Below are 16371 nucleotides of genomic sequence, written 5' to 3'. Positions count from 1 at the left end.
TAAAATCGCTACAAACTACTATTACACTGCTGCTGCTGCTAAGTCGCTTCAGTCGTGTCCGACTCTGTGCGACCCTATAGATGGCAGCCCAGGCTCCCCTGTCCCTGGAATTCTCCAGGCAAGAGCACAGGAGTGGGTTGCCATTTCCTTCTCCAATGCATGAGAGTGAAAAGTGAAAGTGAAGTCGCTCAGTTGTGTCTGACTCTTAGCGACCCCACGGACTGCAGCCCACCAGGCTCCTCCGTCCATGGGATTTTCCAGGCAAGAGTACTGGAGTGGGTGGCCACTGCCTTCTCTGACAGTTACACTAAATATAAAGAAACCAAGTTAGTGTATAACCAATTACACTAAATTTGAAGCACTGAATTCTACCACTCAAAGAGAAAAATTTTCAAAGTGTGTTAAACAACTAAACATAGCTCTATGTTGTTTATAAAAAGCACCCTTAAAATGATCAAGAAAGGATAAAAATACAAAGGTAAGCATAGAAATACGAAAGAAATGTAAATTTAAAAGAAAGAAGGGGTAGCAAGGTAGAAATTAAAAGCATTAAAATGTATAAAGACAAGCAATACATAATGAAAAAGACACTGTTTATGAAGATGACACAAGTTATAAGTCTGTATGTATCAAACACAACAGCAAAAAATATAAAGAAAATTAAATTGCACTGATAATGATGAAAATAGTTATACAGAAAGAATTTGATACACTTCTTTCATGCGAATTCCTTGTCAATCCAGTGATTAAGACTCCACACTTTTACTGCCAAGGGCCTGGGTTTGATCCCTGTTCAGGAAACTAAAATCCCACAAGTCCCATGGTACGAAAAAAAAAAAAAATACAAATTTTTCACAATTAAATGGATTTAGTTGTCAAAGAATGGAATAATATAATCAACACATTCACAGATAAAGAGATAACTAGCTACCTACATAGATAGATAGACAGACATAGAGATATGAAATCTTTTCAGGTCTTTCTTACAGCCAGCATTGTTAGGTGTCTCCCTAACAGCCATTCCTGTCTTCCTTTTTAAAAAGATAATATTTATTTATTTATTGGCTGTATTGGGTCTTCACTGATGCTCGGCTTTTTCTAGTTGCGGTGAGCAGAGGCTACTCTTCATTGCAGTGCAGGGGTTCTCACTGCAGTGGCTTCTCTCGTTGCAGAGCACAGGCCCTAGGTACACGCACTTCAGTAGTTGTGGCTCATGGGCTCTAGAGCACAGGCTCAGTAATTGTGGCGCACAGGCTCAGGTGCTCAAAGGCATGTAGAAATTTCCAGATTAGGGATTGAACCCATGTCTCCTGCATTGGCAGATGGATTCTTTACCACTGAACCACCAGGGAAGCTGTCTCTTCCTTCTTGATACCAAATCCTACTTTTTAGAAGGAAAGCTAAAAATGCTAAAGTGAAAGTGAAGTCGCTCAGTCGTTTCCGACTCTTAGTGACCCCATGGACTGCAGCCCACCAGGCTTCTCCATCCATGGGATTTTCTCGGCAAGAATACTGGAGTGGGTTGCCATTTCCTTCTCCAAGGGAATCTTCTCAACCCAGGGATCAAACCCTGGTCTCCTGCACTGCAGGCAGACTCTTTATCACTTGAGCCACCAGGGAAGCTAGATAAAGATGCTAGATACTTCCCTAACACCACTTGCAGCCAGGGCACAGGCCTGAGACCTTGCTCTGTCCAGTGGGACCTGTAGGGAAATGTGCCAGGGTCTTTTAAGAATATTCTCTCTGAGAAGAGAGCATCACGTGATGAAAAAGCCTCACATGCCTTCTGCTTTGAATTGGTCCTGTGAGGATGCCAAGGACTTGCAGGAAGGCAGAAGAGATAGAAAGTTTGCAGGGTCCCAGAGAAACTGACCCCAGAACCCTAACATAATGGAGCCACTGAACCAGCTGTGGAACTACTACCTGCCCCAGTCTTTTTGGAAAGTAAGCAGAATCAGCCCCTTCATTAAACTACTTTTAATCAGATATTCTATCTCCTGCAGCCTACGGCATCCTAACTGGATCACCCATTCTAACTGATCTATCCAAAATAAATCATGTCATAAGAACGGTTTAACAATTTTTTAAAGTAGAGATCTTTTAGGCCCCATTCTCAGATCTTCAGCAAATAACAACAGACATATGTAATAAAAGGCAACTAAAAAACATAACCACTGGAGACTTAAAAAAACACATAAACTGAATGTCATTGGATATTTTCTCAGAGAAAATAAAACATGAAATTACAAACTATCCAGAAAACAATGAAAATAACACTTTTTAACAAAAACTATGGAACAACACAATGTGTTTAGGTGCGTGCTAAGTCGCTTCAGTCGTGTCCAACTCTGCAACCCTATGACTCTGCTAACCTATAGAAGCCTGCCAGGCTTCTTTGTCCATGGGGATTCTCCAGGCAAGAATACTGGAGTGGGTTGCCACACCCTCCTCCAGGGGATCTTCCTGATCCAGGGATCACACCCGCATCTCTTTTGTCTCCTGCATTGGCAGGCGGGTTCTTTACCACTAGCGCCACAGAAATGCCTGCGTGCGTGCTTTAGTCACTTCAGTCGTGGCTGACTCTCTTTGTTCCCATAGATCGTGGCCTGCCAGGCTCCTCTGTCCATGGGATTCTCCAGGCGAGCACACTGGAGTGGGTTGCCATTTCCTTCTCCAGTGATAAGTAGGAAGTGAGTGAAGTGAGTGAAGTGAAGTCACTCAGTCGTGTCCGACTCTTTGTGACCCCGTGGACTGTAGCCTACCAGGCTCCTCCGTCCATGGGATTTTCCAGGCAAGAGTACTGGAGTGGGTTACAGAAATGCCTAATCACCATCATTAACCTAAAAAGACTAAAACTAAAGGCAACTGCCACTCATGTTGAAGACTTAGAGGCCAAGCAACAAAGAAGTAAAAAAGAGGGAATTAATAATAAAGATAAAGGTTGAAATTAAGGAAATGGAAAACCAAAAAAGTAGAAGTGATTAATAAGTCCAAAAACTGTTTTTCAAGATATACCAACAAAATAGATAAATTTCTTCTGAGACTGATTAAAAATGAAAGTGAAAGTGAAAGTCACTCAGTCGTGTTGGACTCTTTGTGACCCATGGACTACACATTCCATGGAATTCTCTAGGTGAGAATACTGGAGTGGGTAGCTTTTCCCTTCTCCAAGGGATCTTCTCAACCTAGTAATCGAACTGGGGTCTCCTGCATTGCAGGTGGATTCTTTACCAACTGAGCTATCAGGGAAGCCCAAAGAAAAATGAGGAGAGAATAAAACTTTACAAGATTAGGAATTTTCGAAGGAGATATAAACACAGATACAAAAAAGATTTTTAAAATTATAAAATCTATGACCACAAACTTGAAACCCTAGAACAACTGGATAGTTCTTTAGCAAGATATAAATGAATCTGGGAACAAGTGGCAAACCCAAATACACCAACTACAATAGATTGGAAAGGCCTATTATTAAGAAGGAACTAAGACTGAGTGATTTCAGCTAACCTAACAACAGTAATTCAGCATTATTTAAATTATCTTAGAATGAATGAAAAGGGAAACATAATACATTTCATGAGTCAGCAAAATTTTTAACACCAAAACCTGATACGGTAACCACCCTACACCAAAAAAAGGAAACTATAATATTACTTTTTAAGTTACAGATGGAAATTTTCCAAATAAAACATTGGGAAGCAGTATTTAGGAATGACTCAAGACAATAACACAATATGACCAACCAGAGCTTCATTCAAGGAATACAAGAGTGAAAGTCAATGTAATGAAGTATATTTACCAAAAATCAACAGCACACATCAATATGCTTAGTGAAAAAAGAAAACCATTTTGAATAAAATCGGAAATCAGACAGGAATGCTTGCTATGGCTATTATTATTTAACACTGTCATGAGGAGGTCTGGAAAATGAAATAAACACTGGAAAAATGATATACTATTTTTGCTAATTACAGAACTGTATACTTAGGAAATCCAATAGACTGTAGTTTACAAAAAAAAAAAAAAAAACAGCAAACAGTCATATCTGGTAAAATTAACAAGAATATTTGATAAGGTAACTCTATGATACAAAATAAATTTACAAACATCATTAGGCTTTTCATATTCTGGCATAAACACCCAGAAACAAAAATGGGGAAAATATTCCATGCACAATAGTGAAACAAGCAATATAATATTGTTATAGACTGAATGTATCCTCCCCAATTCACAGGTTAATAACTTCATTTCCAATGTGACAGTATCTGGAGGTGGGGCCTTTGAGAGGTAATTAGGTCATGAGGGTAGAACCCAAATAAATTAGATTAGTGTCCTGATAAGAACAGGCCAGAGAGTTAGCTAGCTTTCTTTGTGCCAGTGGAAGGCAACAGTGAGAAATCAACTGTCTGCAACCCAGAAGAGCACTCTCACCAGAACCCAACCATGCCTACACCCTGATCTTGCACTTCCAGCCTCCACGACTCTGAGAATTTCTGTTGTTTATAAACCACCCAGTCTAGATGCTTTGTTATAGCAGCCCAAACTGACTAAGACAAAGAGGAATAAACTCTGTAAGAAAAGCATAAAACCTATATGATGACAACCATAAAATCACACTGAAGGATAAATTTTAAAATCTGAGCATATGAAAAGATATCTATATTCTTTTTATATATAATTAAATTTATTTTTTTAATTTATTTCTTTTCAATCCAAGGATAGTTGCTCTACAACATTGTGTTGGTTTCTGCCAAACATCAACATGAATCAGCCATAGGTAGATATCCATATTCTTAGATGGAAAGATTTAACATCAATTCTCTTAATATCATAAAAAATGTGCAATTAAAAAGCAAGTAAGATATGGGCTCCTAAAAGGGAAAAGAGACATTAGGTATTATAAAAGCTGAGGAAGTTAGAATAAACTATGGACTCTACTTAATACCAGTGCATCAGTACTGGCTCATTAATTGTAATATATTTATCATACTAATATAAAAGGTAAATGGGGAACATGTGAGGAGTACACAGAAACCCTCTGTACTATCTTCACAATTTTTCTGTAAATCTAAAACTGTTTTTAAAAATAAAGTTTTATTTAAAAAAGATTTGTTAAGACAACTAAGTCTTTTTTACAAAAACCTGTTCTAATTAAATGGATAAAAGCATCTAAAAGTTTAGAGAGAAAATAAATGCCTAAGAAAGCAAAAAAAGAATGAAAAAGAATAATGAAAGAAAATATACTATAAAGTCCCTGTAATTAAATCAATATGGAATATTAGTGTAAGAATAGATACATCAAGCTATACTTGGTCATCTGATGCAAAAAGCTGACTCACTGGAAAAGAACTTGATGCTGGGAAATATTGAGGGCAGAGGGGAAATGGGGTGACAGAGGATGAGATGGTTGGATGGCATCATCGACCCAAGGGACATGAGTTTGAGCAAACTCAGGGAGATAGTAAAGGATAGGGAAGCCTGGAGTAGTGCAGTCCATGGGGTCCCAAAGAATCAGACACGACTCAGCGACTGAACAACCACCACAACATCAAGATATATCAATCAGTGGACCAGAACAGAAGACCCAGAAAAAAATCCAGTTTATATGAGATTTTAATAAATGACAAGAATGTATTTCAATTCAATGGGGAAAGAGTGACTATTTAATAAATGGTGCTGGCACAACTGGTAAGCCATCTGGTAGAAAACAGTCTTCACTCTTATAAATAAAAAACAAATTCCAGATGGAATAGATGCCTATTGTAATAAATACAGCATTAAAAAATTAAAAGGAAAGCTAGGAAAAACACTTACAATCTGTTTTCTAAACCAGAAAGAAAAGACAGCCATATTTGAGTTTATAAAAATGAAAAACAATTTATGTGACAAAAGCTTTTATAAACAAAACTAATAGGCAAATAATAGATTTAGGAAAATACTTGAAAAAGAGATAAGAGATAATGAGTTAATAGTCGTCACCAATATACAAAATGCTCTTAAAAACTGGCAAGAGACAAACAATCCAGTGGGAAAATTGGTAAAAGATCGAAAATGGAATCTATGAGAATAAATCCACACTGCATGAAGATGCTCCAACTAACCAGCAATTAGAGACGTGCAAATTACAGTAAAAAAAAAAAAAAAAAAATTCCTCCACACCCAATCAGATAAAAGAAAATTGAGAGAGCAACAACCGTCAACAGGATAAAGAAAAAAAAATTTGTTTACCGCTGTTCTGAAAAGCAGCTGGGCAAATATTTTTAAATTAAAAGTACACTGACACTTCAACCAACAAATCACACTCCTGGACATCAATCCCACAAAAACAAAATCACAAATAAAATGTTTATTACAACATTGTTCTTACTGCAGAAAAAAATAAAAAGTAACAAAATGAGTTCACACTATAAGGTAATAGATAACGACCCATTTATACTGTGGAATGTTAAGCAGCCATTAAAAAGAATGAATTAGTGGTATATCTTTGACTTGGAGGGATTCTCCTGGGAGTATTTTTAAATGATAAAGGCGAGATGCATAGAGGTGGATACACCGTGATCCCATTTTTAAACAGTAAACATTGAACAAAACCCCCAAAACATATGTGCACCTGAATGTGTGTGTGTGTGTGCAAGCACGTGTGTTGTGTGAATGTGAATTTGGAGACAAACATGGAAGGAAACACACAAGTTGCTAACAGAGATGACTGACAGTGTGGTGAGGAAGAAGGGTTTCTGGGGCTGAAAAGGAAAAATGGGCAGAATATATGCTATGATTACATTGATATTAAGGAAGGTAACGAAAAACTTGCTACAACATGGATTAGGGTACATCATGATTGGCATGAGTGTCCATCCTCCACATGGTCCCCATTCTCAAACTATTTCACAGTCATCTAGCATTTTCTCATTCATTGAACTAAAAAAAAATATTAGTTCTGCATGTCAGCGGTAAAGAATCTGTCTGCTAATGAGGTGGGTTCGATCCCTGGATTGGGAAGATCCCGTGAAGAAGAAAATGGCAACCCACTCCAGTATTCCTGCCTGGGAATTCTCATGGACAGAGGAGGCTGGCAGGCTACAGTCCAAATGGTCACAAAGAGTTGGACACAACTTAGCGAATAAACAACAATAACACAATGTAAGTATCATAGTCTTCTCATTTGTGCATTTTGTGACTACTGAAAAATATAATTTTTCCATTAAACATTACCCCACATGTTATCAAATTGAACTTTGGATCCCACTCTTCAAGTTGAGGTATGGTTTAAGCACAAATGCAAATATGTACTTATATATAAAGAAATTGGAAAAAATAAGGAGTTGGTAATTATATATTTCCTGATTGTTGAACATCCATATAGTAAAAAAAAAAAAAGTAGTAACAGAAAAATATGCATAAAGCTTCCTATTTCAGTAAAACAAGCAAAACCCTAATTATAAATGTACAATTAAATATATATTTTTTAATTTTATTTTATTTTTAAACTTTACATAATTGTATTAGTTTTGCCAAATATCAAAATGAATCCATCACAGGTATACATGTGCTCCCCATCCTGAACCCTCCTCCCTCCTCCCTCCCCATACCATCCCTCTGGGTCGTCCCAGTGCACTAGCCCCAAGCATCCAGTATCGTGCATTGAACCTGGACTGGCATCTCGTTTCATACATGATATTTTACATGTTTCAATGCCATTCTCCCAAATCTTCCCACCCTCTCCCTCTCCCACAGAGTCCACTGGGCATACACACTGAGGAAACCAGAAGGGAAAGAGACACGTGTACCCCAATGTTCATCGCAGCACTGTTTATAATAGCCAGGACATGGAAGCAACCTAGATGTCCATCAGCAGATGAATGGATAAGAAAGCTGTGGTACATATACACAATGGAGTATTACTCAGTCATTAAAAAGAAAACATTTGAATCAGTTCTAATGAGGTGGATGAAACTGGAGCCTATTACACAGAGTGAAGTAAGCCAGAAAGAAAAACACCAATACAGTATACTAACGCATATATATGGAATTTAGAAAGATGATAACAATAACCCTGTGTACGAGACAGCAAAAGTGACGCTGATGTATGGAACAATTAAATATTTTAAGTGAAAAAGAAAGCTTCAGAAAGGATTCACAAAGTCAAGGGCCCAGGTTACATAAAAAGGAGGGAAGTAGAGGGGAGGGGGCGATTACTAGCTTTGCTTTTATACCTGTACGCATTTTATTAGTTCATTTACTACAACAAGCAAAAAAGTATTGCTTTTGAAATCTAAAAATATTACGTAACTAAAACAAAAATAAATTGCAAACAACAAAATAAATTGGGTATTAATGAGTACCTATCTTATAAGATCTATTGTGTAGATTAAATGAGATAACCCATGTAAAGTATTTAGCATATTACCTAATATGTTGCAAATGCTCAATAAATAGGAGCTATACTACAAAGAGCAGTGAAAATCAGGAAACTGAAACGATAAGGTCTCTGAAAATGACATTGTGTGCACAAGACACTTTTCCTCTATGACTGAATCTGATGCCCTTTGCACTCCAAGGACTCTTACTATAGTAACTATACAGCTCATCAAACATAACTTTAATTGACAGTACAAATAAAATTACAATTAGACAAATAAGATAATTAAATAATACAAAGGAAATGGCAACCTTTTTGCCTTGCAGGTTCTTTAAGAACTTCAAGAATCATTCAGAAGCACTACACTCCTGCTCCTGTCACAACCACTTAAGATGAGAAATACTTGACCCTGGATGTCTCCCTTGGATGATAGGAGACTGACAGAACACAGTTCATACAGATTGGAGAATGATGCTACAGTCTTTTCTGAGGGTCTGCCCAAGTGGGAAATCCATTCCTGAAAGTAGAAATTCCACTCTCAACTCTAAGAATTTCTTTGCTGGTCTGCGTCAAAACATGTTAGTTTAGTTAGTTTCGTTCTACAAACGAAAATTGGTCCATCAATTCTATTCTTATTGTCCAACCAAACACTGAAGTAAGTTCATAAATCACACGAGTGTGTTACTAGTCTTATTACTTACATGGAATTGACTTTCTCTTCAGGGCCTTGCACTTGGCCTGTCACAGTGCCTTTGCTGGTATTCTTCACCCAGCCAACCACTCCAATTTTCCTAGCCTCATCTTCAGTGTACTGGTTTCAGGAGAAAACAAGAGAGACAAAGTTCAGCGTCACACTTGATCCTAACTTTCAAAAAAGTATGGTCACAAAAAAGCTGATTATTTTTTTTTCTAAAATATAGTCTATGCCAAAAATTATGTAGCTAACCTCTGGTAATACCTACATTTACAAGAACCTTCATTTAAATGGTTTTTGTCTTGTTTTGCTAAATTCCACATTCAGTAAAGACAAGCATGTTGTGAGAAAATAAACTGATGGTGGGAATTATTTCAGAAAACAATATCCATGATTCTTTTGGAATCCATAAAACTCAGTTGCATTGCTCTCACAATCTCCTAATGCTAAGCTACTCTGTCAATCTGGGTTCCAAATGATGATCACTCCAAGATACTCAATCACTGAGGAAAAATATCTAGTTACAATCAATACAAAGTACTGAAAGAGAAGATTCCGACGTTTTCTCTTGACTCTGTACTTGCCAGAAATATTATAATTGTCTGAGTAAATTTATTTCTCCAATCATTCTTTTTTAAAGTTCTTTTTCCCAATTCCAAATTTAGTTATGCTACTGGCACATGAAAACACAGAAACATTCTGATTTTGAATTACTTTAACTACACCACAACAAAATTCTGTGGAACCAGTCTACTAGCACTTTTTAGAAACATGTTTTTCTCCTCTTTGGAGGCCAGAGTGACCAAGAGCTGTGCATTTTGTATGCCCAACTAAATGAAGCAATACAAATCAAGATGATTCAGCTAGGATTGCTTAAGGGCTGGTTCTGAAAATAAGTCTTCCCAGAGAATAATGAAAAAGGAAACAATCTGAATTCTAGGGGAGGGTCTATCTCAAAACACAGAGACTCAACTTATGGCAACCTGTTCAAACTCTCAGAGGTTAGGAAAAATAGATATTCTTAAAGTATTTTAAAACAAGTAGATATTTTAAAATAAATATTTAAAGACAACAAGGGGTTTTAACTTAAAAAACCTAGGGGCTTCCCTGGTGGCTCAGACAGTAAAGAGTCTCCAGTGGAAGACTCAGGTTCTACCCCTGGGTCAGGAAGATCCCCTGAAGAAGGGAATGGCTACCCACTCCAGTATTCTTGCCTGGAGAATTCCACAGACAAAGGAGCCTAGTGGGCTCACAAAGTGTGGGGTCACAAAGAGTCGGACACAACTGAGCGACTACCACTTTCTTTCACCTCGGAGTCACTTCCTTATTCAATGGGCATTTTTCATTCTGCATTTCAAGATGTGTATCCTTGTTCGGAGAGATTCTTCCATCCAGGACAAGTGGAAGATCCCACAATTTGTATTAAACATGTGTGTGTGTTTGCTCAGTCACTTCAGCATTAAGCATATATAACCAAAATGTTTAACTGGATCACCCCCAGAGAGGTACTTTTGAAATCCACAGAAATATTAATGAAAAACTAGGAAGGCTGTAATGGACTGCCAGTTTGTAACTAGTCTATTTTTTAATAGACTGCTTTTAAAAGACAGTCTTCATAAAAATCTCAGCCAGTAATTTGAAAGAAATACAAATATTTCTTCATTTGCGGCCAAGGATAAGATTAGAACTAAGTATATAGATAACTGCTCTGTCTCTGTAACTAGAAATAACAGTGGAGGGAAGGCAGAGATGGCAGAAGATAATAAACAGATTGTACTGACTTACCATCCTGAAGCAAACACCTGTATGAAAGAAAGATGAAAAAAAGAAAAAGAAAGAAAGATGAGAAGAAATGTTAGTTTGTCTACCTTTAAAAAATTTATATATTTCCTGACTTAGCTTTCTAGTTTATTAAACAGTAAGTAAATGAAATAAACAAAACCTTTAATATCTGAATGCCTTCAGAAAGTGCTTTTTAAAAAAATTCTTTCCTTTTAAAACAAAAAGAGAAAAGGAAGACTATTTTGGAGAAAAAGAACAATGTTCTGAAACCAAAGTACAATGAAATGCCAAACTGCATATCATTCTATTAAAGTGCTAAATAAAACCAAATAATTACTACAAGAAGAGTTGAGTATGCCGGCATAAAGTTTACCCACCCTCAGCTTTTAGAATGATCTCCTTAAATGCAAGGACTAAATTCCAGTTTACATATAATAAAACATTTCTATTTTAATTCCACATTCTGGAAAAGACAAAACTACAGAGACAAGACACCGATCTGTGATTGCCAAGGGCCAGGAGTGAGGAGAAGAGGGGTGCCAGAAAGGAGCACGAGGGAACTTTCGGGGGTGATTGGACTGTTTTATATCTCAGCTGCGCTGATGGTGCTTACATGACTTATTCATCTATGAAAATTCATTCAACTGTATACTAAAAAGGGTAAATCTTACTGAATGTAAATTATACCTCAATTATTAAAAATTAGGAAAATTATTGGCAAATCACAGGGGATAGATCAAATCCATTTCAGAGAGGTCCATTGCTTTTCCAAACAGCAATTGAGCCTGGTTAAAATGATACAGAAGATGAGATCAGTGGCTTAGATAATTGTATATAGTTTTGTAAGCGGATTTATAACAAGGAGTATTATTTGTTTCCTGAGGGGAGTGTACTGTGGTACCAGATGAATATGAAAGAAAAGAGTAGTGGTGCAATAAAGACTGAGTAGTATCATAAATGAAATGTTTATGGGGCTATAAAAAAGATTTTAAAAGAAACCTATAAAATGTGGAGGAATGATGAGTGAAGAATACTGATTTGAAGGAGAATCAGAAAGGCAATCTATTATATAGATGGAGGGAAAGACACAAGTTAGTAGATATATTTAAAAAGAATGGGTAAAAAACTCAAGAGAAACTTCTGGTCAACCAGACCATGTAAAATAGAGAAACAAAACAGGCAGAACTGTGGAGAAGCATGCAGTCATTGCATCCTAAGAGAGAGGGGATCCCAGAAGATGCTGACTGAGCAGAGTTGAAGGTTTGGGTCCAGGCATATTGTGCGTATCCCTTCTGAGTTTCTCAACAGTGAACAGTCCCAAATAACGTTAGCGCTAAGAAAAGAAAGCACATGCAACTAAAGTAAACAGAATCTGGAAACACAGCCCAGCTCTTTCCTACTCAAAGAGTGGTCCAGGAACCAGAGGCCATAGCATCCATCACCTGAGAGGACTTTTAGAAAAATCACTTTCTCAGGCTTCTCCCCAGAACTAAAGAAACAGAAACTCTGCAGGTTGCATCCAGGAATCCAGTTTCAACATGCTCTCCAGGTAATTCCTCTGCCCGCTACAGTTTAGAGGTTGCTGCTGCTGCTGCTAAGTCACTTCAGTCGTGTCCAACTCTGTGCGACCCCAAAGACAGCAGCCCACCAGGCTCCCCCGTCTCTGGGATTCTCCAGGCAAGAACACTGGAGTGGGTTGCCATTTCCTTCTCCAATGCATGAAAGTGTAAAGAGGTTAGCTCCGCCTTAAAGGAAGGTCTGGGAAAGGCTTGAAAAGGATTTATATTGCTGGTAAGGAATTGTATCACAAAGGGGAAAACTTCAACCTTGCAGAGTACTGCGGATCTGATGCGTTCCCCACTAATGTTGTTCAAATTCGTGTTGGTAATAAATCATATACCTGCATATCAACATTGCTTCAGCTACTTCACAATGCAACACTACATAGAAGAAACTACAGACAAAGAAAAGGCAAGAAATCCCTGTGCTGTACTCTAACTGGACATGGTGTTGGAGCAGAGCAGGCATAATCTATCACTCAGGTTGCTCGCTCCACCCTTAACCTCTTACTGCCAGAAACACAGGAGCTGCCAGAAAGGGAGTAACAACAAGCTGCCCATTCCCAAGCCCCACCCCACCCCACCCCACCCCCACTCCTGGTGAAGAGCTACATCCTTTCAACATTTATGAATCCCCAGCAGCCTTTCCACCAGCTATCTGTAAACAGATGACAAAAAGGCCATTTTCTTAAGGTGAGAGGGTTTGAGGAATTTTTCTAAGAGGTATCCAACACAGTGCAAGGTGAAGGAAATTACCTACTCTAGTCTGTTAATGAAATAGTCTTTTCACACAAATAATGTAAGAATTCGGCAACTCATAACAGGCACACTATTAGACATTCTAATTATCCACTTAACAAATATTCATTAATTGTCTAATTCTAAATGTGGAGAATGAGATGAGTAAATAAGATAGTCCCTGGCATCTAGGAGCTTACAGTCTATTGGGAAAGACAGACAAAACGGCAATTAAAATGTAGACCACAACAGATCCAAAATTTCAGTTATAAAATCATTAAGTACTAGAGACATAATATACAACATGATAAATATAATTAACATATAAAAGCCATGAAGAGAGTAAATCCTTAGAGTTCACATCATAAGGAAAAAAATCTTTTTCATTTAATTTTGCACCTATATGAGATGATGGGTATTCACTACTAAACTTACTATGATAATAATTTCATGATGTATATGTCACATCATTATGATGCATACCTTAAACTTATACAGTTGTTGTTGTTTAGTCTCTAAATCATGTCCAACTCTTTGCAGCTCCGTGGACTGTAGCATGCCAGGCTCTTCTGTCCATGGGATTTTCCAGGTAAGAATACTGGAGTGGGTTGCCATTTCCTTCTCCAGGGGATCTTCCTGACCCAGGGATCAAACCTCTGTCTCCTGCATTGGCAGGTGGATTCTTTACCACTGAGCCACCTGGGAAGCCCCCCAAAATGTATACAGTACTATCAACTATATTTCAATAAAAATGGGGGAAATTTTTTAATAAATAAAACAGAACAATTATGAGTTGTAAAATGCATAAGTCAGGATGCCAGTGGGAGTTCATAGGACAAACAAATGACAGTCCTTGGGTGATTTTAGGGAAGGCTTATTGAAAATATGCTTAAGAGTTGAGACTTGGATGATGAGCAAAATTTAGTATGATGAGACTGGAATAACATTACAAATGGAAGAACATGTGCCAAGTCCCAAAATCAAGTACATGGGTTATTTGGATACCATACATGGTCAAATATTCAAAATCATGTCATTGCACTCATTTTACCAATTATTTCTAGCCTCAAATTTCGTTTAAGATTTGCTAAAAAAAAGTTTCTGTTTTGACTGTTTCTAGAAAAATGGATAATAATGTCTTTACAGCCTAGTCCTAGTTATCCTAATCTCTCAACTGACCCACAGTAATGGCCCCCTACACTAGTCTCTTTACATCTAGCTCTGCCCTCCTACAGTCTAGTCTCCATAAAGCAGCCACAGTGGTTTTCTTTCCTTAAGTGAAATCACTGCTTCTACACCTTAAAACTCTCTGGTGGCTTCCCATTATACTCAAATATAGTCTGGTTACCACAGCCTCCAGGTCCCTTTCTAATCTTTGTCTCATCTATTAGGACTCTCCTTTGCTCATTCCATTCCAGCCAAATTTCTCTTTGTGCTCCTCAAAATGCCAAGCGTATTCCTGCCTCAGAGCCTTCGCATTTACTGTTCCCTCTGCCTGAAATGGTCTTCCCTCTGCTCTCCTCATAACTGGCTCCTTCTCATCGTTCATGTCTCTGCACCAATGTCATCTCCACAGAGAAATATTCCCTAACTAATTTCTCTATAACAGCAGTGCACCCCTATATGTTTCTGGGATATGCATAACACCAATTACCATATGATATTATTATGCATTTGTTTACTTTTTAAAATTTCCTGTCTACACTGTCAGTTATATTTGGGCCAAATTTTCTCTGTCTCACTCACCACTGTGTCCCCAACATCTAGACCAGACCTTTGCACATAGTTGTTGAATAAATGAAAACAACATAGTTGTTGAATGATAAAACAACTAGCTGATAAATATTTAAGTGAAATGTTTTATTGTTATTATTAACATTGCAAATATATATGCAACTATATTGATTAGAATTTAAATTTCATTTCAAAGTGATGATGATAAATTTACTGCACTCGAGGCTGGAAAAAAATTATAAGAATTCTGTGTTGATTCTAGTATAACTTTACTACTTTATCTAAAGGATTATATAGAGTGTTTGGTGTATGTGTCTGTGTATTTATATACTATATACTATAAAGGGTAGCAAAAAGTCACTAACTAATGCTTAAGTTGACAAATCAAGAAATACTAATATGAGTATGTTGCTTATAAATAACGGCTTAATGACCATAAAAATTGAAAAAAGAAATGTCTTAATTAGTTGTCTTATAGAACTTAAGAGGCCTTGGGACTAGGAGACTAAAGTAGGATATGGTGACTGTATTTGTAATCATGAATGGTAAGGGCACAAACACATTTATTAAACAAATCCTAATACAATAGAACTAAAGGACTGTCCTTTACATTTAAGAGAATTGTAGGCTAAGTTCATACTGCTTGACAAATTGGGTAGATAATACAAGTGTTACCCAATGCTTTAAGCAGTGGTTCAACTGAAAAAACATAAGACTGAGATAAATCATATATGAAAGATTCAATATGTTCAGTTCAGTTCAGTCGCTCAGTCGTGTCTGACTCTTTGCAACCCCATGAATCGCAGCACGCCAGGCCTCCCTGTCCATTACCAACTCCCAGAGTTCACTCAGACTCATGTCCATCAAGTCAGTGATTCAATATGTACTTAACAGAAATTCAGGTTGTCTTGGTTATAAATGAAATGTCTTGAGACTGAGACCGTGGAGATCAAAGGCTTTCTGAAATATGTCCTTTTGCATCAAGACTTGAAAAATAATACCAAATGTAATTACTATGCTGTTAAATGTAATTAATATATGAATATCCGTGGCAGACACTGTTAGTTGCTTACACAAAACCCACTTTCCCCTTCTTTTCTAACAGAATTTTTATGTTACTTTGGGACAACAACATGCTCTTCTGCATTTCCCAATCTTCCTTCTACAAGGAGGGACCATGAGATGTAAGCTGAGGCATCGGCTGAAGCTTTCAAGAAAGCTCATTGACAAGGGCTGACTCAGCCAGGGGTCCATCTTTGTATCCTCTCCTCTGACTATATGGTGAGCGTAATGACTGGAGCTATAACAGCCATCCTGAAACCATGAGGGAAAGCCCAAGGAAATCACAGAGACCTTGGCCATGATATCCCTGAGGGATGGGGCAGGTGAGGAGTAGGGAATGAAAGGAACTGTGGGGCAGGAATTCTTTGGTGGGGGGTGATGGAAATGTTATAAATTACATAGTGATGATAGCGGCAAGTGCTTCCCAGATGACTCAGTGGTAG

At 37.5% G+C, this 16371-nt stretch overlaps 1 protein-coding gene across 8 annotated transcripts in view; it reads right to left on the bottom strand.

The window, feature by feature from the left end:
- Window positions 1–16371, bottom strand: part of ACYP2 (acylphosphatase 2) — a 179390-nt gene that overhangs the window by 153076 nt on the left and 9943 nt on the right. For 6 of the 8 annotated variants that reach the window (XM_027555282.1, XM_027555283.1, XM_027555284.1 and 3 more), the window contains exons 2-3: window positions 10839–10855; window positions 9061–9170 (exon numbers count right to left, since the gene is read on the bottom strand). In XM_027555282.1, coding sequence (XP_027411083.1) covers window positions 9061–9170; window positions 10839–10855 — 127 coding nt within the window. Of the gene's footprint in view, window positions 1–8048; window positions 8924–9060; window positions 9171–10838; window positions 10856–16371 lie in introns of those variants that run through there. The other 2 variants (XM_027555286.1, XM_027555288.1) reach the window with 2 other exon arrangements.

This window comes from Bos indicus x Bos taurus, chromosome 11, assembly GCF_003369695.1.
Source record: "Bos indicus x Bos taurus breed Angus x Brahman F1 hybrid chromosome 11, Bos_hybrid_MaternalHap_v2.0, whole genome shotgun sequence".
Classification (NCBI taxonomy): Eukaryota; Metazoa; Chordata; class Mammalia; order Artiodactyla; family Bovidae; genus Bos; species Bos indicus x Bos taurus.
This window is presented reverse-complemented; position numbering and strand designations above follow the sequence as displayed.